This window comes from Papio anubis, chromosome 10, assembly GCF_008728515.1.
Source record: "Papio anubis isolate 15944 chromosome 10, Panubis1.0, whole genome shotgun sequence".
Lineage (NCBI taxonomy): Eukaryota > Metazoa > Chordata > Mammalia > Primates > Cercopithecidae > Papio > Papio anubis.
Genome location: NC_044985.1, coordinates 117,865,873 through 117,890,326, shown reverse-complemented (window position 1 = coordinate 117,890,326; position 24,454 = coordinate 117,865,873). Strand labels below are relative to the sequence as shown.

The following is a 24,454-nucleotide window of genomic DNA, read 5'->3' as shown; positions in this document are numbered from 1 at the left end:
TAACATCCTTTTCTGATTAGGAAGAGAAAGAGAAAGGAGCTTAATAAACAAAAAAGAGGAGGAACTTTCCATGACATGATAAAAAGAAAAAAAAAAAGAAAGAAAGAAAGGTAATTTAGTAAGGAGAGCCATTCCAGAATAAATAAGGAAAACTTTAATATCCTTCCTATGTACCAAAAGGTAGTCACTGAAAAAACATAATAGAAAAAGTACCTTACTTTTTTTCCCCCCACCATAAGTGGCTGGAAATAAATTAACAAGGAATCTGCCAGATGCATATGAAAAAGACCATAAAACTTTACTGGGAAATTATATATGTTTGAATAAGTGAAAATCATACCATTTCTTCTCAATAGTAGGATGCTAAATTCCCTTAAATGATTCTACAAAGCTAACATCATCACAATAAAATTCACAAGAATTTTTGGGGGAAGGAGAAAAAAGAAAGAATTCACAAGACAAGCCTTAGGCTCCTCTGTACAATTAAATATACCAGAAATGCCAGAAAAGTTTTGAATAAGAATAATGAGGGAAACTTGTACAACAGATGTTAGAATGATTTAAAAAAACAAACAAACAAACAAAAACTTCGGTAACCAAAGCCATTTGGTAGTAAAAACCAAAATATAAAGACAGATCCACAGAACAGAATGCAAAGTCTGCAAAAAAAATTCACAAGGAAAAAGTAGATGCTAAAACAATGGCAGAATTTTCAAATACATTGAAATACAAGAAACTTGTCAGCTAGCTCTCCATCAGATGGACACCTCATCCAAACTTTGCATAGATTTCATGCATTTTCCTTTGTCGCTCCTTCCCCAGCACACAGGCAGTATCTAGCCAGTACTGCTCCATGGCCCGTGGTGACACTGACTTTTTGCTCTCTCTGATGCACTAGTGTGTATGTTAAACTGTGTAACACATCCTGGTTCCCCTCTCATTCTGCAACATCAAAAAAGCAAGTACAAAGCCAACAACAGCCAACAGTGAGAGATGACCAGCGACTGGATCGCACTGATTTTGGAAGGGATAATTCAGGTTAGTATATGGCTAACAGAGTAAGCAACTAAGACTGTGCCATATACCTGCACGAAGACCCATGAAATTTCTCTTCACCTTCAGGAAAATGTCCAAATTCTTTAATATGCCATAAAAGACCCTCCATGACCTAGCTCCTGCGCACCTTTCCACCCTCCCTGGCTCTTGATTCCTCCTCAGACTAACATTATCTCCCCTGCTTCTACATCTCCTACCAACACTCCGGGCTCTGGGTACATGATCCTTCAAGCACACATCACCCCCAACTAGCAGTTGCTGCAGATCCTAGGCTCCCCCAGCCAACAGTCACAATTAATAACTCCCTCCTCTGCAAATAGCCTCTCCATGCTGTTTATATTACATTATATTATATACATAATATTCAAATGTTTCCATGTCATCTCTTCCCTTAACAGCAGGGACTTAACCTTTCTCTGCCTCCCACTCCTTATGTGTAAAATGGCAATAAGGCTGCCTGCACCTGAAGCAGGTTGGATGAGGTGGTCAGAGCCTCCCTTGAGAGGAAATAAGAAACTTGTCAAATTGATGAAGAGAACAAACCGCCTAACAGTGCACAGACCGCATCCTGAGCTCGTGGTTAGAATATCCTACAGCAAAAAGGCAGGAGCAAAAGGGAAGAATCCCCACACTTGCACAAGCACAGAAACCTGTGATTAGTGTCCTTGGGCTGAACTGTGCTCATTATAATAGTAAAAAACGCACCCCCGGGTGGAGATTTAAAATGCTTATGAGACATGCGATGGATGTACTAGCACGTACAGCCGCTGCACGTGTGGGTCTAAGAAACCACTCCTAACATGCTTAATAGCAACACCCCTTCCCACCCCTTCATGAATAATCATGCAAATTTCCCATAAAGGAACATCCCCCAGTATTGGACAGAGCTGTCTGGCCTTTGAACGGCCCGTTCTGACCAGCTGCTAGAGTGTGTTTTGGTTTTGCAATCAACTCTCTTGCTTGCTTTTACTTTTGACTCACTTTCAAATTCTTTTCTGTCCCGAAGTCAAGAACCTGAACTAGCCCACCGGCTACACACCTACACAAAAATGAGTCATCATTAAATGAGGTGACCCCTGTAAACCACTTGAACCTGCGCCCAGCATGGGAAAGCTTCAATAAATATTAGCTATTGTTACTATTACAATTATCTGCGCTCTTCTTTCTATTCTTTTCACCCCAATTCAATAACCTCCCTTAGACTGTTCACACACTACTCAAACCTTTAGTTTGTATCGGGTCATTATTTTCTTCTTTCTACTTTTCTGCATGTTTATATTATTCCTAAGATCTGAAAAACATTTTTAGAAACTATTCGACATCAGGATGTGTTTGACGAGTCCTTTTCAGAACTGCATGGGGTGAACTTATGTTCAGGACACGATGCTTATAAACGCCCTAGCTCCTGGTAAGTCAACCTGGAGTCATTTACTGACTTTAAGTTCACTTCCTGCCTCTGATAAGCCACACAGGGCCTGTGATCGATAATTTTAATGTAGAATAATCACAGATGTTCACGTCCATTTCCTTTCTCTGTTGAACACCATCTAGAGAGCGCTCTAATACTCCTTCAGAATTCCCAAGGGTACATTTGCATTGCAGTTAATAAGGTTGCCATTGTGTATGGTTAAGCTTTTAAATGAGTATTTTGATGTGGTACCAGGGAAGGGTCACAGCCTGGGGCCATCTGCTCACAGAGTAAGCCCTGAACAACTGTAACAATGACCAGAAACAGTGTTCCAAGGACTTAACCTAAGGATACCAACACGGCGTCTCTCGCTGTTCTGGAGTTCCCCGGACAGTTATTAGCAAGGAAAGGGCCTCTGGTTTAAGCCGGAGCTAATCGAGAAGGCTCCCCAAGGACAGGGATGTTGCAAGTTGTCACACTTAAGCACTGACTGGGGCAACAGTAGGATGTGATGCAGTGGCTCTGGCCTTGTGGGGAAGAGACCTGAGTTAAGCCAGATAACGCGCGGCCAGGATCACAGTCACTGAACTGTTGGGACTTCCTCTCCTTCACCTGAAAGTGATAGACGAGGCTCCCATCCTGCTCAGCTCCAAATTCAATCATTTCATTATCAAAATGCAGGTAATGGATTACAAAAGTGTCACGGTTCTCGTGAATGACTCCTTCAGACAGCTCACAGTGTATAGATTCAAGAGAGCTCTAAATACCATGTGCCTCGCTGAGATGTACCAAGTTAGCACAACTCAAAGGCCATGGCTTTAGGAGCTGTCGGTCTTTTTGTTTAATGTCTGTAAATATAGTTAGTGGTGAGTTCTTACAGGACTATGCAGTGTAGCTACGATATCTTATCACTGTAAGGAAAGGCCTGAAGCCATCCCACTTCCCCCTCGCCTTTGCTTCAGGTTTTGGGATTGGTCTGGTTTTTTTCCCTCTCTTGTGGAGACATAATCACCCATCACCTGCTGCTTCTCTCTGCAGCTCAGATGTTGGCCCCTCTGATGTTTGGACACTATTTGGACATCATGACATTGGCTGGCTCCCTGTGAGTCAGACAGGCTTCTGGATGCCCAAGTCCCTCCCTGCCACCAGCTAGGTGGTGAGGGAGAGTTTCACCTTCCCTCCTTAGGGCCATGTGGAACTAGCAGCCACATAATCTTCATGGCCCAGACACCTAGCACAGAGCAGATGTTCAACATTTACGTGATGATTCTCTTGCCGATTTGTTACTCACCATTGATGCTTCTCAGTATATAATATACCAGGAAACTAAGCTCATAACTAATAACTAAATAATGAACTAAACATGGGTAAGAACCCATTTTTTTCATTCATTGAATAAACCCACAAAGTGCCAGGTGCTGAGATGGCAGGCACAATCTTCACCCTCCAGAGTTCACCGTTTGCAAGGAGAGAAGGTTGTTACTATGCGAGTAAAAAAGTGCCATAGGGGCTCAAAGAGTCTCTGTGTGAAGTGGGGAGGCCATCAGGTACCACCCTGGCAAAAGACGATTCCTGTCTCTGTAAAGAGCAAGCAGGAACTGGGCAGGAAGAGAAGTTCAGGATGGAACAGGCAATCCAGACAGAAGACAAGTATGTGCAAAGCATCAGGCATGGCGGATCACCCCGTTTAAGGACGAGCATATGGGAGGCCTGCCAGGGGACAGAGAGCAGGGAATGAGCATGGTGGGGAAGCTGAGAAGCCTGAAATTTATCCTGAATGCTGTAGGGAAATATTGAAATCCTTCCGGAATTTTAAGCAGAACAATGACTGTGTTAGTCCATTTTCACACTGATGATAAAGACATACCCAAAACTGGGCAATTTACAAAAAAAAAAAAAAAGAGAGAGAGAGAGGTTTAATGGATTCACAGTTCTACCTGGCTGGGGAGGCCTCACAATCATGATGGTAGGCAAGGAGGAGCAAGTCACGTCTTACGTGGATGGCAGCAGGCAAAGAGAATGAGAGCCAAGTGAAAGGGGTTTCCCTCTAAAACCATCAGATCTTGTGAGACTTACTCATTTCCATGAGAACAGTATGGGGGAAACTGCCCCCGTGATTCCATTATCTCCCACTGGGTCCCTCCCACAACATGAGGGAATCATGGGAGCTACCATTGAAGATGAGATTTGGCGGGGGACACAGCCAAACCATATCAGCGACATTTTAGAAACACCACTTTTGGTCACAGTGTAAAGAAGACTGGAGTGGACTGCAGAAGGACATCTCCAGACACTGGGAGACCAGATCAACACACTGCTCAGTCCTTTTGATATGTGACGTCCCCAGAGGTATGTGCTTCCACACAGTCCTGCTCAGAGGGAGGCCACTGGCCAGAAAAGGCAGGTGACCCTCATCTGTAGTCCTTGTGCATCTTGAAATCTCAGGGCTCTATTTGACAATTGTCTTTTCCTTATATTCTTTTCTAAATTATGAATGTAATGTGTGATCATTGTAACCAGTGAAGTATATACTTGATTTTTAAAGTCCATGTTTTTACTGTTAGAAAACAATATTATGCTATAAAATTAATTTGAAATTTGTTTTTTATATTTAAAAAATATCATCCTTTCAAGTTAATAGATATAGATCAAACTTTGTCTTTTAGGAGCGGCAAAATATTCTGCAGTGTGGATACAGCACACTTTCTTTAACCTTTCCCTAGTGATAGACATCAAATAGTGATCTAATAAACATCTTTGTACATACATCTTTAGGATAGATTCCCAGATGTGAGAGGTTCCAACAGAGGTCTGCATGTTTTTCCTTTAATAACTATTTACAAATTACTTTCCTAAGAATGGGAAGTGAGTCAGGTTCCCAGAAGCAATGTCCATTTCCCAGCATCATCCCAACACCAGAGACTCCCTTTAACTTTCGTTCATCTGCTGGGTTCAAAACAGTGTTTCATTGTTTCCATTTGAACTTTCCTATCCACAAAATTGAGTCCTTTTTTATATGCTTATTGGTCATTGGACTTTTCTTTCTCTGAATTATTTATTTTCTCTGACAAGTTTTCTATGGGTTGTCTTTCTCTTATAAATTCACAGGAGCTCTTTCTATTTTAGGAAATTCATTATATGCAAACATTTCCCCTAATTTATCAGTTATTATATGAAACTGTTTTATGTAATCAAATATGTTTGTCTTCTCATTCAGAGTTTCTAGGTTTCTGGTTTTGAATTAAGAGTTCCCTTCCACCCAAAGGTTTAACAAATAATGTATTAAATGTGCATATTTGTCAGTTAATTTTCTTTCTAACTGTGATGGGATTTGTGCACTTAAAATGCTGATATACCTTAAAGGAACAATATAAAACTAAGGCTCTCCCACTGAAACTACCACTGGGGCTCTTTGCAACCCTCCTAAGAAAGATGGAGAGGAAATGAAAAACATCATTTTCTAAATGTATAAAGAAGAATTACCCATATTATTCCCTCCAACCTCATCAGGCATGAGCCCTAAAGGAGAGTCATTCTCCAGTCTCTGCTCTTTGTATTCTAATTTAAACTGAAAAATGTAAAACAGTAACTAACTAAAGTCTGAGTCCTGTAATCCTAGAATCCATACCACTGAGCCCCATAGCATATAAGGCACCTTGGAGACAAGTTAAACCACATTTCTGTCGCCAAGGGATGATGTTGTCACCAACCTCACGGAGCTCCAAAGAGCTTGCTAAATGGATGTCAAATACACAGCCTGGATTTGATGGAGATTGTCACAGGTGCTTGTCTTCAGTGTCAAATAAACTCAAGGCACAGCTTATATTTTTAATATGGTCCCTTTAAAAAGGCCCCACTCCCTCTAGTCCACCAATCCCCCAGAAGATCTCTCAAGTATGTTCCTCAAGGGTGGGACCTTTGCGATGCTCCCAGCACCTCCGGCCTGGCCCGGGGCCTGGCCCAGGGTGGACATCAGTGAACATGTGACTGAACACATACCCAAACATGGCGACCAGCAGGTTGACCAGCAGGATGTTGGTGGATAACATGTAGATGCACACCAGGGGGATGGTGATCCACTCAGGGAACCGGGGCAGGTTGTGCTCATCCAGCTCCACGCACAGTGGCTTGGACTCATTCCCAGTGAAGGTGCAGTGGGCAAAGTCATACGTGGTACCTGAGGATGTAGAAACCAAGAGGCAAAGTGAGGACCCTCTGGAGGGGTGAGAATGATGGCATCCCCAAGGCCTCAAGAACGTGATGGTCATGAAATGTCTTAGGTCGTGTTCTAAGGCACTTTATCCAAACAAGTCACAGTCCTTAGAATCACCTGTTCATCCACTCAATGCGTATTTACTGAGCAGCTACTAAGAACAAGGCGCTTTGCAAAGATCAAGATAAAAGGAAGGGCCAAGTGAACGTGTTCTTTGCCCTCAAGAAGGTTCCAGCCTCTTTGGATAGGCAGATAATCAACCACACACATTTAAAGTCTCAGCCCATGAAAAGTGCTAAGAAGGACACACACAGTGCTCTGAGGGGCATAGACTGAGACAGCTCATCCAGGAGCAGCTTCCCAAGGAGGAAGGGTCTCAGAACTGAGAGCAGAGGATTAGCAGCAGGAACATGAACTAATGGGGAGGGTAGGAGCCTAGAGCACCCCACAGAGGCAACAGCATGTGCAAAGGCCCTGTGGTGGGGGCCAGGTGGGGGTTGTAAACATCAGTGGAAATGAGAGAATAAGATGTGCACTGAGCAGACATATTAACGTTTTACTTTTTTTTTTTTTTGAGATGGAATCTCGCTCTGATGCTGAGACTGGAGTGCAGTGGCACAATCTTGGCTCACTGTAACCTCCACCTCCCAGGTTCAAGTGATTCTCCTGCCTCAGCCTCCCGAGTAGCTGGGACTACAGGCGCATGCCACCATGCCTGGCTAATTTTTTTTTTTAGTAGAGGCAGGGTTTCACCCTGTTGGCCAGGCTGGCCTCGAACTCTTGTCCTCAGGTGATCCACCAGCCTCAGCCTCCCAAAGTGCTGGGATTACACGCATAAGCCACCATCCCCGGCCTATTTTTAAAATTTTTACACTGAAGTGATGGGAAGCCATGAGGCTGTTTTAGGCAGAGGAAAGACACATCAGATTCCCTTTTCCAAAGAATCTCTCTGGCTACAGCACAGATCAGAAGGGGTTCGAGGAGAAGGAAGGTGAGGAGGTTGTGCCTAAGACTCAGGCAGGCAAGCGATGAGGATGGCTCACGGGGTGGCAGTGGTGATGGAAAAAACAGATTTCAAAAAAACATTTAGGAGATAAAAATCAACAAAACTAGTGGATGAATTGAATAGCAGGGAATGAAATCCAAGAAGGTGTTAGGGACAACACTGAGGCTTCTGACAGCTCTGTTCACTCAACTGTGTGGAAGCTGGCAGCAAAACTTCACAGGAGGACACTGGGGGAAGTCTGGGTCTGGAAGTAGGCATCAAGACCCTTTTATTAGGATATGCCAAGGTGCGTCTGAGAAATCTCAGAGGAGGGGGCATTGGGTACAAACATCCGGCCTCTGAGAGCTGCTCTGTGCCAGAGATCCTCATCCGAGTGTGTGTGGGGTCATGCCGGCCAGTGAGAGGCCCCATAGAGAAGATGTGCTTTACCAGTTTTGCCCATGAAACAGAGATAGCAAAATGAAGTCACTTCCCCAGGGCACACAGCACATGAGTGGCTACCCTGGATCTGAACCCCACCTGCCAATTCCTCTTTAGATTCTGGTGGAACTAAAACCACGGACGTGGAGAGTTGTTATGAGGACGAAACGCATCTGTTTCTGTAAAGCGGTAGGCACAGTGTGCAGACTGGGCGTGACAATACCAAGGTGCCTTTCCACCACGGCAGGGGAAAAGAGCTGTTTCTAAGGTCTTGGAAGAGGCTTCAGCAGATGGGGCCAGAGAGACTTATGAGGCCGGGAGGATAACACAGAAAACAACAGGCATGGAGAACTGTGACCAGGAGGAACAGGCTCTGGCTCAGGGAAACCAGGACGGTTTTATCGCGGCAGGATAGGAAATGACGAGCCAAGGCTATTGTCAGCATCCTAAAGATGCTTCAGCCCGCCATCCAAAACACACACAATTTACATAGCCCCTCACTTTCCTTCTGTAAATCGGGTGTGGGCAAATTAAAACCATCTGTGCCACCATCAGCCTGCCTCCAAAAACCAGTTGGCAGTGGACTAACTAACGCCGGAAGTCTAAATTCCAGGTTCCAATGTGGATTTTCCAGTGTTGCTCTTTTTGAAAGAAACGGGAGCCCAGTCACTCTGTTACATGGGTGAGTACAACTCACAACCCTCGTTTCTAAACTAGTAAGCCTTGTTGCCTTTAATTACCAATTTTCAATTGTTATTGAAAATATCAGAATCACTATTTTTGAAAAGGTTTAACAATTGAAATGTTGGGCACCATCTGCAAGGCTGATGGAAAATCTTGCTTAAGAGCAAAGAAGAGGTTTCGAGGAGTTAGTTTTTACTGTGTGGTGTTAGAGTCTGTTTCACGTGCGTGCTTCTGAAGTGCGGTCTCTGGGGCAGCCCTGGGGGCTGCTTCAGGGAGCAAATGCCTCGTCCAAGCTGTTTCCACCCGAGCCAAGTCAGGCTTACCGTCCACGTCACTGGGCACCTGGCCGAACATGGCCAGGTAGGGCTCGTAGATGACCGAACGGAATATCCACCTCCAGCGCTGCTCATTCTGCCTGAGGATCCCTTGCCTGGCCACGCCAAAGGCCACCATCCACACCGCAAAGAGGAACAGGAAGAAGAACACGTCGATAAGCTGTCAGGGAGGACAAGAGAGCGGAGTCAGGACTGTGCCCACAGTCGGCAAGCCCCTCGGCCTGGCCGTCCTCAGTGGACCATGGAGAAGAGCAGTGGTTCCAGGGCTCAGAGCATCTAAGTCACCCAGAGTTCACTGACTAATTGACAAAGGCGGTCATCATCATCTTTGGATCTTAGGACATCTGTCTTCCAGGGTTAAAACCAGTTTGATGCATTTTTGCTTACTGATCTCCAAACCAGCCCAGCAACAGCAGCTTTCTGAGTGGGAGCCCAGCTCTAGAGCAAAGGAGGAATCTAAGTTTTGGAGGACCTCTCTCTCCCTATACCTCACGATTTTGATACACTTTTAACCCCAAAATTATTTTCGTAGTTTGTCGGTTTGTTTGTTTGTTTGGAAAATAAAAGCTATCCTTATTAGACAAGAATGGACCGTTTCATTTTTTTTTAATTTTGTGCACACATAGCATGACTTCGTGGTGACTGGATGTCCCAGAAATGCTTTGAATTAAAACCACAAACTGAAAGAACCTCAATATTGGAATGGAGCTTCCAGATGAGCTCATCTAAATGCTCATCTGATTTAAAGACAGAAACAGTGGAGGTTTGGGTCATCTGGAAAACAAGTTTAGGAAAGCAACACCATCCGTGTGTAATTCTGTCTATTACGTGTATATATAACAAGACTGCTATAGCCTTTCCCTGTATCTATATTACACAGTTAGATGATTCAAGTTCCAATCCTCACTGTGCATCTAGCTCACCGCTTGTCTCTAGACAAACACAGTCCTCCTTGGACTCAACTGTCCCCATGTATAAAATTGGCATAAAAGTTCCTCCCCTGACCACACTCTTAGCAAACTGTCAAGACTCAAATGAATGTACATTGTAAAGTGTAAAATCTAAATAAGTATGAGGTTATTTGTTAACAACGCACTAAATGACACTGTTTGCTCCTCACGACCATCTTTCATTAAATTTTAACCTGGGAGAGGCCCCTGATGAAATACATCAAAGAAAGCAAATGTTACTGATGGTGAAATGCAACAGTCGTTCTAAGGACAAAATCCTCCTGTCAACCATTAAAAGAACTCTGGGCCCCACAAGAGAAATGATGACTACAAATATTCTTGACTCTTACCATCCTCTGCAGCATTATAATCTTGGGTCCTAAGTTTCTGCTTACAGTAAAAATGTGGATCAATCTTAGAGTGAAAATAATGTAGTCCAGACAGAAAATGACTCGTCCAGAATACAAAGAGCTTTTATTAGAAGAGTGGAGGCTAGGGGAAAAAGAAGGAACAGAATTCATGAGATATTGACAAAACATGCTAAAGTTTTGTTTCTAAAAATAACCCGATTTCAAGAAACAGGCAAGAGCTGGAAGGTTGAGTGAGTGCAAACAGGCCAGAAACACCACCCAGCAAAGGCCATGATCTTCTGCTTTCATGGACTCAAGTACAGTCAAGGACATGAAAAGACATGAAAAGCAAAGACATCTCACCAAACTGAGCTCTCAGAGGTTCCTGTCTCTTTAGCCCGCCATCCTCACCCACTACTGCAGGAACCTAACCGTGCTATTGCTAACTTCCCTGGCTCACAAGGCTTCTAGAATGATGCCAACCCCCAGCCCATCCCCGTGACCATTTGGGACTTCACCCTGCCAGCTTTCCCCTAATGAAACTTACCTCATTTGCACCAGATCATTTGATTATCTAACCACCTGCTAATGTGCTCATTGAAAGCCATCTGTGCTTTCTAACTGGAATGATCTAGAAACATGTCCAACCAACTGTGGCTCAAATGCTGGAACCTTAAACCCAACCAGAAAGGGAGGCTATCTGAAGAGGAAATTGACATTTTTACCCCATTCAAATTGGAGAGTGAACACTCATTGTAAACCATCTCATTCTGTATACGTGTAAATACGAATGGTTAAGCTTCTTTACAAAATGACATCATTTGAAAGTACTACTCATATATAATTGCTAGCTTTATCTTTTTTAAAAAAATTGAAACAGGGTCTCACTATGCTGCTTAGGCTGGTCTCAAACTCCTAGTTCAAGTGATCCTCCCACCTCAGCCTCCCAAAGTGTTTGGATTACAGGTGTGAGCCACCATGGCCCAGTTGCTAGCTTTATCTTAAAAGTTATTTGGGGACAACAGGCCAGTTGGGATGCAGGCTAGCCAATGCAAACCATGGTTTGGGGCATACCCTAATCTCTCCATGATGTGGAATACACATTGTTTTTTTGGTGGTAATTTGTGGTTGGTTTTTCTAATCCCACACTCTGGCTGTGCCATTGAGGAAATATGCTTGTAACTGGAAGGGCAGACTCCACAGCCAGCATTCAAATAGAAGTTAAGTGCATATTAGAAGGTCATATGGCCCAACACGAAACAATGCTGTATGATATTTAACATTCTCGGCATCTTCTCCTCTTATTTGACCCAGCAATCCCATTACTGAGTACATACCCAAAGAAAATAAATCGTTCTACCAAAAAGACACATGCTCTCATATGTACATTGCAGCACTATTCACAACAGCAAAGACATGAAACCAACCTAGATGCCCATCAGTGGTGGACTGGATAAAGAAAATGTGATACATATACTCCATGGAATACTACACAGCAATAAAGAAAGAACATGGATGCAGCTCGAGGCCATTATGCTAAGCGAATTCACGCAGAAACAAAAAACCAAACACCACGTGTTCTCACTTATAAGTGGGAGGTAAACACTGAGTACATATGGACACAAATATGGGAATAATAAACACTGGGAACTCCAAAAGGGGGAAATGAGAGAGAGGGGGCTAACTGCTGGGTATTAGGCTCACTGCCTGTTGGGTACTATGCTCACTACTAGGTTAGTTCAACATATGCAAATCAACAATTGTGATTCACTACATAAACAGAATTAAAAGCAAAATCTACACAATCATCTCAATAGGTACAGAAAAAGCTTTCGATAAAATCCAACATCCCTTCATGACCAAAAAAAAAAAAAAAACTCAACAAACTAAGCATTGAAGGAATAGACTTCAAAATAGTAAGAACCATCTATGACAAATCCACAGCCAACATCATATTGAATGGGCAAAAGCTGGAAACATTCCACTTAATAACTGGAACAAGACAAGGATGTTCACTCTCACTACTCCTATTCAACATGGTACTGGTAGTCCTAGCCAGAGCAATCAGACAAGATAAAGAAATAGAAGGTATCCAAATAGGAAAAGAAGTCAAATTATCTCTCTTCACTAATAATATGATTCTATACCTAGAAAACCTTAAAGACTCTGTCCAAAGGGTCCTAGGACAGATAAGTGACTTCAGTAAAGTTTCAGGACACAAAATCAATACACAATAATCAGTAGAATTTCTCAGTTTCTATTTATTTCTCCCCATGATCAGGTACAGAGGCTCATGCCTGTGACCCCAATACTTTGGGAGGCTGAGGCAGGTGGATTGCTTGAGCCCAGGCATTTGAGACCAGCCTGGACAACATGATGAAACCTCATCTCTACTTAAAAAAATAATTTTCCCCAAAGTCTATAAGAACAAAGAGAAAAATCATGCAGGACTCCTTTTAAATTACACATCAGTGGGAGGGGGAAGAGAGGGGAGACTCAACTTCATGCCAACCAAGCTGCATCTCTATAAAGCAGACACAATGATCTTGTGTAACAATCTCTAATGAGTAATAGACTTCCCTTGGGTTTGAAATGTCTGCAGAGCTTTTCTCCACTTTTGTACTCAAAACACGGAAAATTAGGAAAAGTGAAGAGAGTACTTACCGAAACACAATTCCTGCTATGAAGTAAAAAAGCCCCAGCGTGTCCATAACATTCCACAGGTCAGTAAAATAATTCACCCCATTTATGTACCACTGTGTACAGAAAGGGACAGAGAGGGACATTAGCAGCTTGGAAATATCAACCACTTTCAGATTTTTCAATGTCCACTCATTTTCTTCCAGGTCCTTTTTGAGCCAATGACGTGTTTGCTTATTCTTTCATATGCCAAGTGAGCCCTACCACACGCCCCACGCTAATCCGGGAGGATTGGAAAGTAGGTTGCACACTGGCTGTTCTGCTCTTCATGTCTGCTGGCAAAGTCAGGAAAAAGGATTGACGTATCCTCACCGTTTTTTCAACAGGAATCTGCAGAGGGTGAGTACACCCTCTGTAGGCAGATGTAGACTGTCCGGTCACCATGTACAATGGTACAGACTGTGCACTACACAGTCCTACAGAGAATTACTCATATTGTTGTCATCATAGATTTGTGTCATTACTGTAAAATTTTTCTGTCACATGGCAGTAAAACATCTTGATTAAAAGGAATCTTTTTTAAAAAATGTGCACATAGGTGCTGTATATAACATCTATGAGGACAGATGTGGTCACAGAAATGACTGACAGGAACAGTGTGCCTCAGGGATTGATGTGTATGTGTTGGTCATGATTCTTGGAAGAAAGTATGTCAGGAAAATACTGAAACAAACAGAGCGTATCCTTTCTCTTTTCTCATTTTCCCAAAGAGGGAAAGGAGAAGACCACATCTGGATGGCTCCTATATCAATCCATAAACTGGATTTGGGTAATTCCAGAGTGACCAGCTAATCCTTTCATTTGTCCATCCATTCAAAATATATTTACGGAGAGCACATGGAATTCCAACCACCTGTGCCAGGCTCCCGGAGCACAGAAACATTGGTGCAATGCTAATTCTCAAGGAATCTACTGTTTGGTGGGAAAGACAGATGTTAAACATGTTGAAAAGAAATGACACGAAGATAGGTATGGGGATAAGACCGAGGCCCCAGGTGAATTCAAAGAAGGAAACCCAACACTTGTGCAAGGCGGGGAAACAACACCAAAGAAATGTCAACAAAGCAACAGGGCACTTCTTAATGTTACTAAATGAACTCACCAATAGGAGTCCATCTGATATTTAGATATATTTCCTACTTTGCTGTTGAAACCACAGCCTAGAGAGGCTAAGGAACTCACTCAGCAAGTGGCAGACCTCACGACTCTGAACCCAAGTCAGTTGCTTCTTCCCACATCACTCTGCTTCTTCAGATCCCACAGAAATCCTACAGTCTCAGATGTGGAAGGGATTCAAGACACATCATTCATTTCTCAAGAAGCATTTCCTTTCCTTCATTTGTAAATTCGAATAGCAACTTGAGTGGGCCAAGGGGGTGAGGGCACTATGAAATCAAGCACCCAGGAAATTTTAAATTCCCCCAGGCTGGGGCAGCACCGTGGGGTGTGTCAACAGTCCACTCACTATGTGAAGACTCAACTCTCTCTCTTTTTTAAATCAGTACATAGGATGTTATTGCAGCATTTTTGTTGCAGGGAAAAGTATAATCTGGGAAAAAGATGTGGTCCTTCATTAAAGAAATATTGAATATATTACAATCATGTTTTTAAAAAGGAACAGAGTGATGTCATTTGTCTTGGAGAGATTTCCACAAAGTAAAAGAGAAAGCAAAACGCAGAAAAGTATGGGAAACGGAATCTTGTTTTTGTAAAACAAAGAATGAAGAAAAAAGCCCCCAAACATACATATGCCTACTCTATTTCATTAAACCTCAGATTGTAAGAAATTGCAGTTTCAGAGATGTTAAAATGTGAAAAAAGAATGACATCTCAGATTTGATGTAATACAGTGTGTGTACATAGCACATGGACCAAATAAAAGCAGAAAGAGACACAGCAGTTTATTAACATAGCTTGAGGGCGTTGTCTTTAGAGTAAAGGTTGAGAAAGTTCGTAGGGAGACTAACAAAGAAGGAAAAAAAGGCTCAACAAGCACACACACACACACACACACACACACACACGCACACAATATAATATTCCATTTCTGTGAAATATGTGTGTTTACAAGAAACTAGGTTGAAAAAGAGATCTATGTCTAAGATTAACTTGCAGGAAAACCCATGAGAAATTCTCAAAAAAAAAAAAAAGCAAATTGTAGGGTGATGAACACAGTATGATTCTATTTGGATAAAAACAAACAGAACAAATGCATATATTCCTCTCTTTATGGGCATGAAGAAGGTTGTGAAAGATTATACTCTAGATTGGGCAGGATTATTCTTTATATAGTCCCACTTGTGATAAGCATTATTACTTTGTGATTTTATAAAACTAAATAAAATAAAAACAGACAAAAATTGAGGGGAAACAGATACATCTTGCCATATAGCTAAAATACGTTTGATATTTTCATTTGTATTACAATTGTCTCTGCCAATAACCATTATTATTAGGACCATAATAAAGGACAAGAGATCTGCTAATTCCTCAGTGATCAATGACAAAATTCAACTAGGCAGTCCACATGGTTTATATTTCTTAATGTATTGTCAACATTCTTGTCACCCTATTCACTCAGTTCAAACATTCTGCCTAGGCTCAGAAACCAAGACAGGCTCCTTCAGGGAGCCACAGGAACTGTCTGCTTGGCTGGTGTTAGCAGCTCCAGTGGCCCCTCACCAACAACCTTTTCCTCTTCTGGTGCCTGGTAAGATCAGGGGGATTGGGAACGTCCCTCCCTGCTGCTAGCTCCCGGCTTAATGCCCTGCAATAGGAGGCAGGTAGGCACCGGGAGACTCGCACTGCCCCAGCCCAACTTCAGCCCGGGAGACTTTCAGAAGCCTGACCTACATGAAGAGAGACATCAGAAATAGGTCAATTCTGAGGCTCCAAGTTACCATCGCAGGGAGAAAACCTGTTTTTAAAGGAAAAGAGGCCTCTTCTCTGAGCGTAATGCCAGAGGTAGGCTGTATTCACAAAATCCCAGGACACTGTGTCATTCTATCCATCAGGATTTGGGGATTCAGCATTCCTCAAGATTGAACGGTGCCCCGCATGAAGGCATGATGAGACTCATCCCATTTTAAATAAACATCCCCAATGTATGTTTAGCAGACCCAAGGATTATTTAGCAACTGTATTTGCACTTATTGACTGCCTCGTTTCAAAATTCCAAATTAGCATTTCGACATCTGCATTCAGGCAAAGGGACACAGGTACATACGGAAGCGCATGACTTTTTGACACCCAGACACAACTTAAATCAGGTCACACCCTGCTTGGGTTTTTGGGGTTTGTTTTTTTTTTTTTTCCTAACAAGTGTAAACTAGGTTAATTAAGACAGCACCAGGCCAGCAGAACTGTTTCTTAGAGGAAAGCAATCCCATTTAGGACGTCAAATGCATGAGTCTGCAGACCGGAAGAGAAACAGCGACCCCGAGTGTTGGATTCTTTTAACAGTAAGAATCTCCATGGCTATGTTCTACAGACCCGTTCATGCTGCAGAATCACAGCTGTGAGGCCGGAAAAGGCCTCGGATGGCAGAGCCACCTGGAACACACACTGCTGACCCTAAGCACAGGGCGCTTCCCATACTGTTGATTTCATACCCAGGATTTCTGAGTTAAAAGTGGCCCATTCAAAGGTAATTCTTAAAAATAACAAGAAGAGATACTTAGTAAGCATCCCCCCCATATCCAGCATCACCCACAATGAAGGCAAACAGAATACGTAGGGGTCAACCAGACCCCTACCCTTCTTCCCACAGGCCCAGGGAATTACTTACAGCCCGTTGTCCTTCCCCAGTTTTCCTGCGCACCTGCCCCTGTCTACTCCCAACCCACGTCCCTGCCCTGTGTCCTCCCTGAGCAAAAACACCTCATGCTAACTCTGCCCAGGGCCCTTCTCCAAGAAAAATGTACTTCTCCTGAGTCTCCTCCTGCATGACCCGAACAGGTGACTTAGTAGCTAAATGCACATAGGAAATTGGCACAGAGATGTCTGTGATTTACAGACTTTGGATTTCACTGTTGCAAGTCCTCTGGGCCAACCTCCCAGTAAATGTAAGACTCGCCCACTTAGTGCTGCTTGCCGATGCTCATCTCTTCTCCTTGAAAGCTCCCAGAAATCATCATGAACTGGTAGAACTCTCCACGGGCGAAGAGATCTTCGTCTGTTTGGTCCATTGCTGCCGAGAACAGTGCCTGGCACAAAGTAGGGGTGTGAAATATTTGTTGAAAGGAAGAATGCATTAATGAAATACTTGGATGAAGCCAAGACCAATCTCCCTGCAGCTTACATCCAGGCCAAGGTCTGCTTCCAAAGCAACCCAGAACAAGTCCTCTCTCTCAGATTCTTGTTTTTTGTTTGTTTGTTTGTTTTGTTTCTTTTTGTTTTGTTTTGAGATGGAGTCTCGCTCTGTCACCCAGGCTGGAGTGCAGTGGAGCAATCTCAGCTCACTGCAACATCTGCCTCCAGGGTTCAAGCAATTCTACTGCCTCAGCCTCCTGAGTAGCTGGGATTACAAGCACGCACCACCATGCCTGGCTAATTTTTGTACTTTTAGTAGAGATGGGATTTTGCCATGTTGGCCAGGCTGGTCTCAAACTTCCTGACCTCAGGTGATCTGCTCGCCTCGGCCTCCCAAAGTGCTGGGATTACAGGCATGAGCCACTGCGCCCAGCCTCTGGTTTCTTCAGATGCCTGAAGGAGTCAAACAATGTCTGGACTTGCACAGCAGCTTCTGAGCCTTAATGCAGCAAGGGAAGCAGGGTCAAGGACAGGTAGAGAAATGTTTGGGAGCCTGAGGGGTGAAAAGTAGCAGAAAAAGGACTTTTGACTTTTCATCAACCATTCTGAAAAGAGGCCACCAAAGCGCCCTCTGTCCCAGAGAACACCCTTGAGCCCCTGCCTGTGGGGCTGTGGACAGGGTTCCTCTCCAGCTCCCCAACGCTGGTCTCCTGAGTGTTACCATGGCCACTCCAGGGCACACAGCCCTTGGGTTGAACTATGAAGACCTTGCTTCATCAATCCTTTTAGTAAAAACACACACGCTTGTCAGAAACATGTCAGTGCCAGCTCCTGTGCCAGCCCCTGAGGACCAAATGTGAATAAGAAATAAACATCTAAATCAAATCATTCCCATGCCATGCAATTCTGAGCAACAACAAGAGTATGTGTTAGGAACTGGAAACGCTCAAAGGAACCTCCCAGTGGAGCTGATGCAAGAAGAGATGCACTAGGGCACCATGCCAGACGTCCATCCTCTTATTCTCTAAATAACCTCTTGCAGGTCCAAAAAATTCAGTAAGTTACTACTGCACCAGCCATTCGTAATTCCAGCTGGTTTTTTCTCCCTCCCCACCTCCACATTTCTCCTGTCTCTCTCTCTCTCTCTCTCTCTCTCTCTCTCTCTCTCTCTCTCCGCTAATTTGTGCTCAAGACTCATTTCCCCATCAGGCTATGAATCCATTGTCACTTGATTCTACTCAGTGGCTACCTTTGAGATGTCAGGCTGGTCACCTGAGTCATGCAGTGTGCTGCTCCAGTTCCTACAGACCCTGTGCCTCTTCCAACAAACTCTGCTGCCCCCACAGAGCTCAAGTTCCTGCCTGTGAGTGGCCACCAAGGGTTGGAGGCCTGTGTGACCTCCCAGGTGGTCCAGTTGCCTCTCCTGTAAGCTGTGCCGGTAAGGGCCTGCCAGGAACCAGCGGGCTGCCCTCCAAGGCTACCAATTTCCACAGACCAGGCAAAACCCTTTGGTGGCCAGGCATGGTGGCTCACACCTGTAATCCCACCACTTTGGGAGGCCGAGGCAGACGGATCATGAAGTCAAGAGATCAAGACCATCCTGGCCAACATGGTGAAACCCCATCCCTACTAAAAATACAAAAATTAGCTGGGCATGGTGGCGCGTGCCTGTAGTCCCAGATACTCGGGAGGCTAAGGCAGGAGAGTCGCTTGAACCTGGGAGGCGGGGATTGCAGCGAGCCAAGATCATGCCATTGCACTCCAGCCTGGGCGACAGACCAAGATACAGTCTCAAAAAAAAAAAAAAAAAAAATTGGCACTTACCCTACTCTTGGGGCAGACACTGTCCCAGTTGTTTCCAGTACATAATAGGACATCAGCCAGCCCCTCAGAGGGAGTGAGAGGTAGGGGGTGTTGGGGCTTTTCCCCCTCCAGTGCTACAAAGCCCCCAATCTCACCCTTTCATCCCCTCCCTCTTGCAAAAGCTAAGCTGAGAATGCTGCTTTTTGTTCCTGAAGTGCCTTTGAAAAGGGTCTTGGTCATGGTCAACTACAAGTGAGAGTGGAGGACACCACGCCAGCTCAGGAGAAGGGAAAACGCAGGACCTCATCCAGAGTGAGCTCCCGCACCATGGCTCCAGGATTCCTAGCTGGATGAGGGCTGCTTCTCTCACTTTCTCACTCTGGTCTGGGCCCGCCCTGTTCTAAACGATGAATCTCCTTCAGTCTTTCTCTGCTTCCCTCAAATAGAATATTTCCATTCCCTCGCTGCTGCTGACACATACATAGCAAATCACAACACAGAGCAAGGAAGTAGGATGGTAGCTAAGAGAAAGAGACTTGTTGTAGGTGTTACAGGTTAAATTGTGTCTCCAAAAATTCACACATGGAAGTCCTAACTCCCAGTACCTTGGCATGTGACATTGTTTGGAAACAGGGGCATTGCAGATATCACTAATTAAGTAAAGAGGAAGTCATGCTGAAGTAGGGTGACCCCTGATCCAGTACAACAAATGTCCCCAGGAAGAGTGGAAATTTGGACACAATCACTCAGGCAGGAGTCACCCCTGAGGACAGGGATCAGAGTGATGCATCGACAAGCCAAGGAATGGTGAAGCTTGCCAGCTGGCCGGCAAAAGCTAGAGGAGGGACTAGGACAGAGTCTCCCACACGGCCTTCAGAGGGAGTCAGCCCTGCCGACAGCTTGATCTCAGACTTCTGGCCTCTAGAACCATAAGGCAATGAACTTCTGTTATTAAAGCCATATGGTCTATGGTGCTTCATCTTGGCAGCCCTACAGACTGATACTGAGGGCATGGCCTGGGCAGGGCTGTGACTTCCCAGGGCAGTGCATGGGACTCCCACAGGGCTGATCTGAAGTTAGGGAAATCTCCTGCACATAGCAGGGCCCTGTCCTGGGGGAAGAATTGCTGGTAAGTGAAGCCTGATAATCCTGCTATTCAACACTGGCATGAGTCATTTAGCTCATGCTTCCTCCACCTGCATCCCAGCTCTATTCCCCATCTGCACCTCAGACCTACTAGGCAAGGAAAGGCAGATACAGGGCACTGGTACCAGGACTCTTCCCACAGGTCATACCCATGGCAGACATCACTAATCAATCAAAACACTCTCCTGCTGAGAACAGACAGACCCTTGGAATCTTTCTCAACCCAGGACTGCTGGGAGTCACCAAAAAAAGTCTGTCACAGTTGGCATGAAAGTTTAAGTCAACATAGGGTTCTTATATGAGTCAATGACTCTATAAGGGCAATAAAAACACTCTTTGCCCCTCCAGATCTCTTGCAGCACATGGCATTGTACCTCGGAAACTGTCAATGCCTAGCATGCACTTGCTGAATTGATGTATTTTTGCATTTAGGTTCAGAGGGGACAACAGTGACAACAACAGCAGTTCTCAAACAATTTGTAAACTGCTAAGTGTGAAAGGATTTTCTGGGATGACTTTTCATAATGGTTTAGGGATAACACCACTCTCACCATCGACATTTATTTCTTCAACAATTACTAACCAAGCGCCTGCTACACAGGAGTCCTGAGCTAGACTTCTGGGTTTAACGGTAGAGAAAGGATGCCAAAAATGAAGGTCCCAAGAAACTGCAGAAAAGCACCATGAATAATTCACACCAGCTCCCTGAAACCCACAGGGAGTTACATGACTTTTAAATATTGTCACTCTGACATGCTAGGCATTAAGATGCTCTTAGCTCAAAAGTCCTGCCAGCTCCCTGCTACTTATCATGCCATGGTAATGGCAAACCACTCCTGATGACAGCAGTGGGTTTACCATCCTGGGTCTCTCTTCTCTTCGAACACTCCCCCATTCCTGACTAATACATCTCCATCAATTAACATTCATTAGAGAGCACAGAATAAACTTGGTACTAGGAGATCTTACTGAATTACTAAGGGTGTGAAAATGCACCTTCACATTCACAGATTAGCACCTAAAGAGAACATTTATTTTGGGAAAATAATGACTTTTGAACTTCAGAAGCAACTTCTATACCTCTTGGCTTTAAAAAGATGCCTCCTACCGAGGAAGCGAGGGGATTCCTGCTGTCATGGCTGCCCTACCTGTCTCACTTCATCACAGAAGAGGACAAAGACCAGTGCATACAGGACCAGCTCAGGGGGGTGTGGCACCGAATGGAAATCCATGAGCAGCACGTAGGCAAACAGCAGGAGGAAGGCTATGTAGAAGACCACATTCCAGGAGAAGACCACGAAGGGGGAGGTGAAGAACGCCACATAGTACCAAAGCAGCTTCTTGTGCTTGTCAACAGGCTTCTTCCTGGACCCAGAGATAAGGGCATCGTCAGTGTCCTTGCAAGCATGGGATGGACACAGCCCTCCCCACTTCTAAACATAGATAAATACAGACTTGTAACCAGGAGGAAGAGACAGGATCAAAACTGTCCTAAGATGGACCCGAACCCAATTCAATACCTGGCATTTTGCAATTAACAAATCCACATTCTGCCCCAGATATTAAAGACACAACCCCACCTCTACTCACTTAAGAGGGAACCCAGGAAAAGTCAGGGGAGAAACCAGACCAAATTCATAGGCACCAATGTGAACATCATAAGTTCTAGGCTTTTTAATCATTTACACGAGAACACACATATGTGGATGCATCTACACACACTGGCGCACACACACACACACACACAAAATTATGTGCCTTGGTTTGTACCTAAATGATACAAAGCCACAGCCCACCAAGGGTATAATAAAGAGACACAGGATAATCTTCCAGTTCTTGGTGTCTCGTGAAATCTCTCCATACCATTGCTTAGAAAGAAAATTCTACAGGGAAACAAAGACAGAGAACAAGTCCTTATTAACACAATTATATGCAGGATGGCATGCAAACTTTCTTCCCTGCCCCACGCTTTCCCCAAAATACACAGCTCTTTGAATTAATGCCCCTATTTTTTTTTGAGACGGAGTTTCACTCTTGTTGCCCAGGCTGGAGTGCAATGGCGTGATCTTGGCTTACCACATCGCCTCCCGGGTTCAAGCGATTCTCCTGCCTCAGCCTCCTGAGTAGCTGGGATTACAGGTGTGTGCCACCAGGCCCAGCTATTTTGTTTGTTTGTTTGTATTCTTAGTAGAGATGGGGTTTCTCCATGTTGGTCAGGCTGGTTGCAAACTCCCAACCTCAGGTAATCCACCTGCCTTGGTCTCCCAAAGTGCTGGGATTACAGGCATGAGCCACCACACCTGGCCAAACTTGGTTTTATTTTAACTCTTTTTCTGAGTTGGATTATGTGCACTTTAAAGTAATAGTTGTGTACGTTCAAATTCAATAAACCTAGGAATTTTTTGTCCAACTCACATTTTTATTACATGAGTTTAAACAAGTATCTTTCTGGCTCCTTTGTCTTCAATGATCACAAATTCACAGGCACAGCCAGTACTACCTGCAGAGTCCCCAAGGATTCATTTCTGGAGAAAGACAGGTGATGCTTTTGTCAGGAAACTAAAAGGAAGTTCGGAAGCGGGAGACTGTCGGTATCTTGACGTCAATTCAGGCTGAAATGCATGAAAAAGCTCTTCCCAGACTGAATCAACCCTTGACATTGGGATAGAAGGAACTTCCACAAAGGTGGAAGTTAGAAAACTCACGGCAGCTCCGAGAGTTAGCAGGGAGCATAGACTCGACCACATCAAAGGATCCACATCTCTCAAAAAATAGCCCGTCAAGCAGAAGGAGGTTGGTGTGTCTCAGGAGCAGAGGAAAAGGGAAACCCAGGACCTTCTCAGTGCGGGCTTGGAGGGCTGGGACTGACATGCACCCCTGCAGCCCTGGGCACCTGCCCTGCCCTTGGAGGAGGATGGCTGCTTCTGAGGGCCCCTGCCTGGGGCTGCTCCAGCCAGGTGCGTGCTCGACCCGTGAGGACTAGTGTCCTGGAACAAGGTGTCAGCTTTCAACAAACAACCAATTGCAGTTGGTGGGCAAAGGGCCAGCTGCTTTGCACTGGGCCGGGCAACAATGAAGCAGGTTCTACAGTTTCCCAGAGGTACCCAGCAGGCCAAGCCCCAGTACCCACAGTGGCAACATCCTCATCAGCACATCACGTCTGTCCCTGTCCCTTCCCTGTCTCCCTGGCGCCTCCTGTGCTTCCCAGGTTCACCTCCAGAATAAACTCCTTGCATTGAAATCCTCACTTTGGGGTTTGCTTCTTGGGAGGGTGCGCGGGGGTCATGGGCAAGGAAGACAGGTTGTGCTTAGTCTTCCTCACTCTCCTATTCTGCTGGGGCCATCACGGAGTGTCACTGTCAGGCCCCAGTCACAGAAATTACAGCATTGGGTTGGGTTCCATGGTCACTGGCAGCATTCTGATGTCACACAGCACCTTGACTACTGAAAGGAAACTCCCTGGCCGGGCCCACAGGTGATCCTGTGGCCTGCTGGTAAGATTTTCAGTGAAATGAATGACCTGGCATCTGATTGAAACCTCAGGATCTGTGAACCTGGGCAGGAGTAAAAGCCAGCCTCCACAGGGCCCCAAGTTCTGGGACATACGCAAGATGGGGTTTGGGGCCCAGGAAGCCATAAGCAGAGTGTGGCCCACCTGGGAAGCCAGCCCAGCCTCCCAGGCACAGCCCGACTCCAGTACCAGCCTTGCTTCTACCCACTACACTGCAGCAGAGGCTAAAACTGAGCAATAGTAAGACCCTCTCTGTGCGCTCCTTGTCATGGATCAATGCTCTCATTTAACCTAGCTTAGTTGCAGTAGTAAGCGGGTTTTGTTCATAAACACTTGGCTGTATGATATCATGGAAAGTCCATGACATGAAAGTTGCAGGCAATCAACATGAGAGCCGATCCCACTGCTGCTACTTCCCAGCAGTGCAAGCTGGAAGGACATTCCAGAACCTCTCTGAGCTCCTGCATCCTCCTCAGTGAAATGGGAGGGCACCCATCGCCACAGGTGCTGTGAAGATGAAACGTGGCCTTGTGTATAACAGCTGTGGCTGACAAGCGTTGGTCCCTCCATCTCTTCCCTTCCCCCTCCCCTTCTCACACCCACATTTCTACAACTGGAACT

At 44.8% G+C, this 24,454-nt stretch overlaps 1 protein-coding gene across 3 annotated transcripts in view; it reads right to left on the bottom strand.

Moving 5' to 3' along the window:
* The window catches only part of TRPM8 (transient receptor potential cation channel subfamily M member 8), a 92,996-nt gene that overhangs the window by 25,334 nt on the left and 43,208 nt on the right, over positions 1-24,454 (bottom strand). For all 3 annotated transcript variants that reach the window (XM_031651123.1, NM_001168921.1, XM_031651122.1), the window contains 6 exon segments: positions 22,093-22,205; positions 21,471-21,687; positions 13,087-13,178; positions 10,423-10,564; positions 9,111-9,282; positions 6,464-6,641 (listed from right to left, as the gene is read on the bottom strand). In XM_031651123.1, coding sequence (XP_031506983.1) covers positions 6,464-6,641; positions 9,111-9,282; positions 10,423-10,564; positions 13,087-13,178; positions 21,471-21,687; positions 22,093-22,205 — 914 coding nt within the window.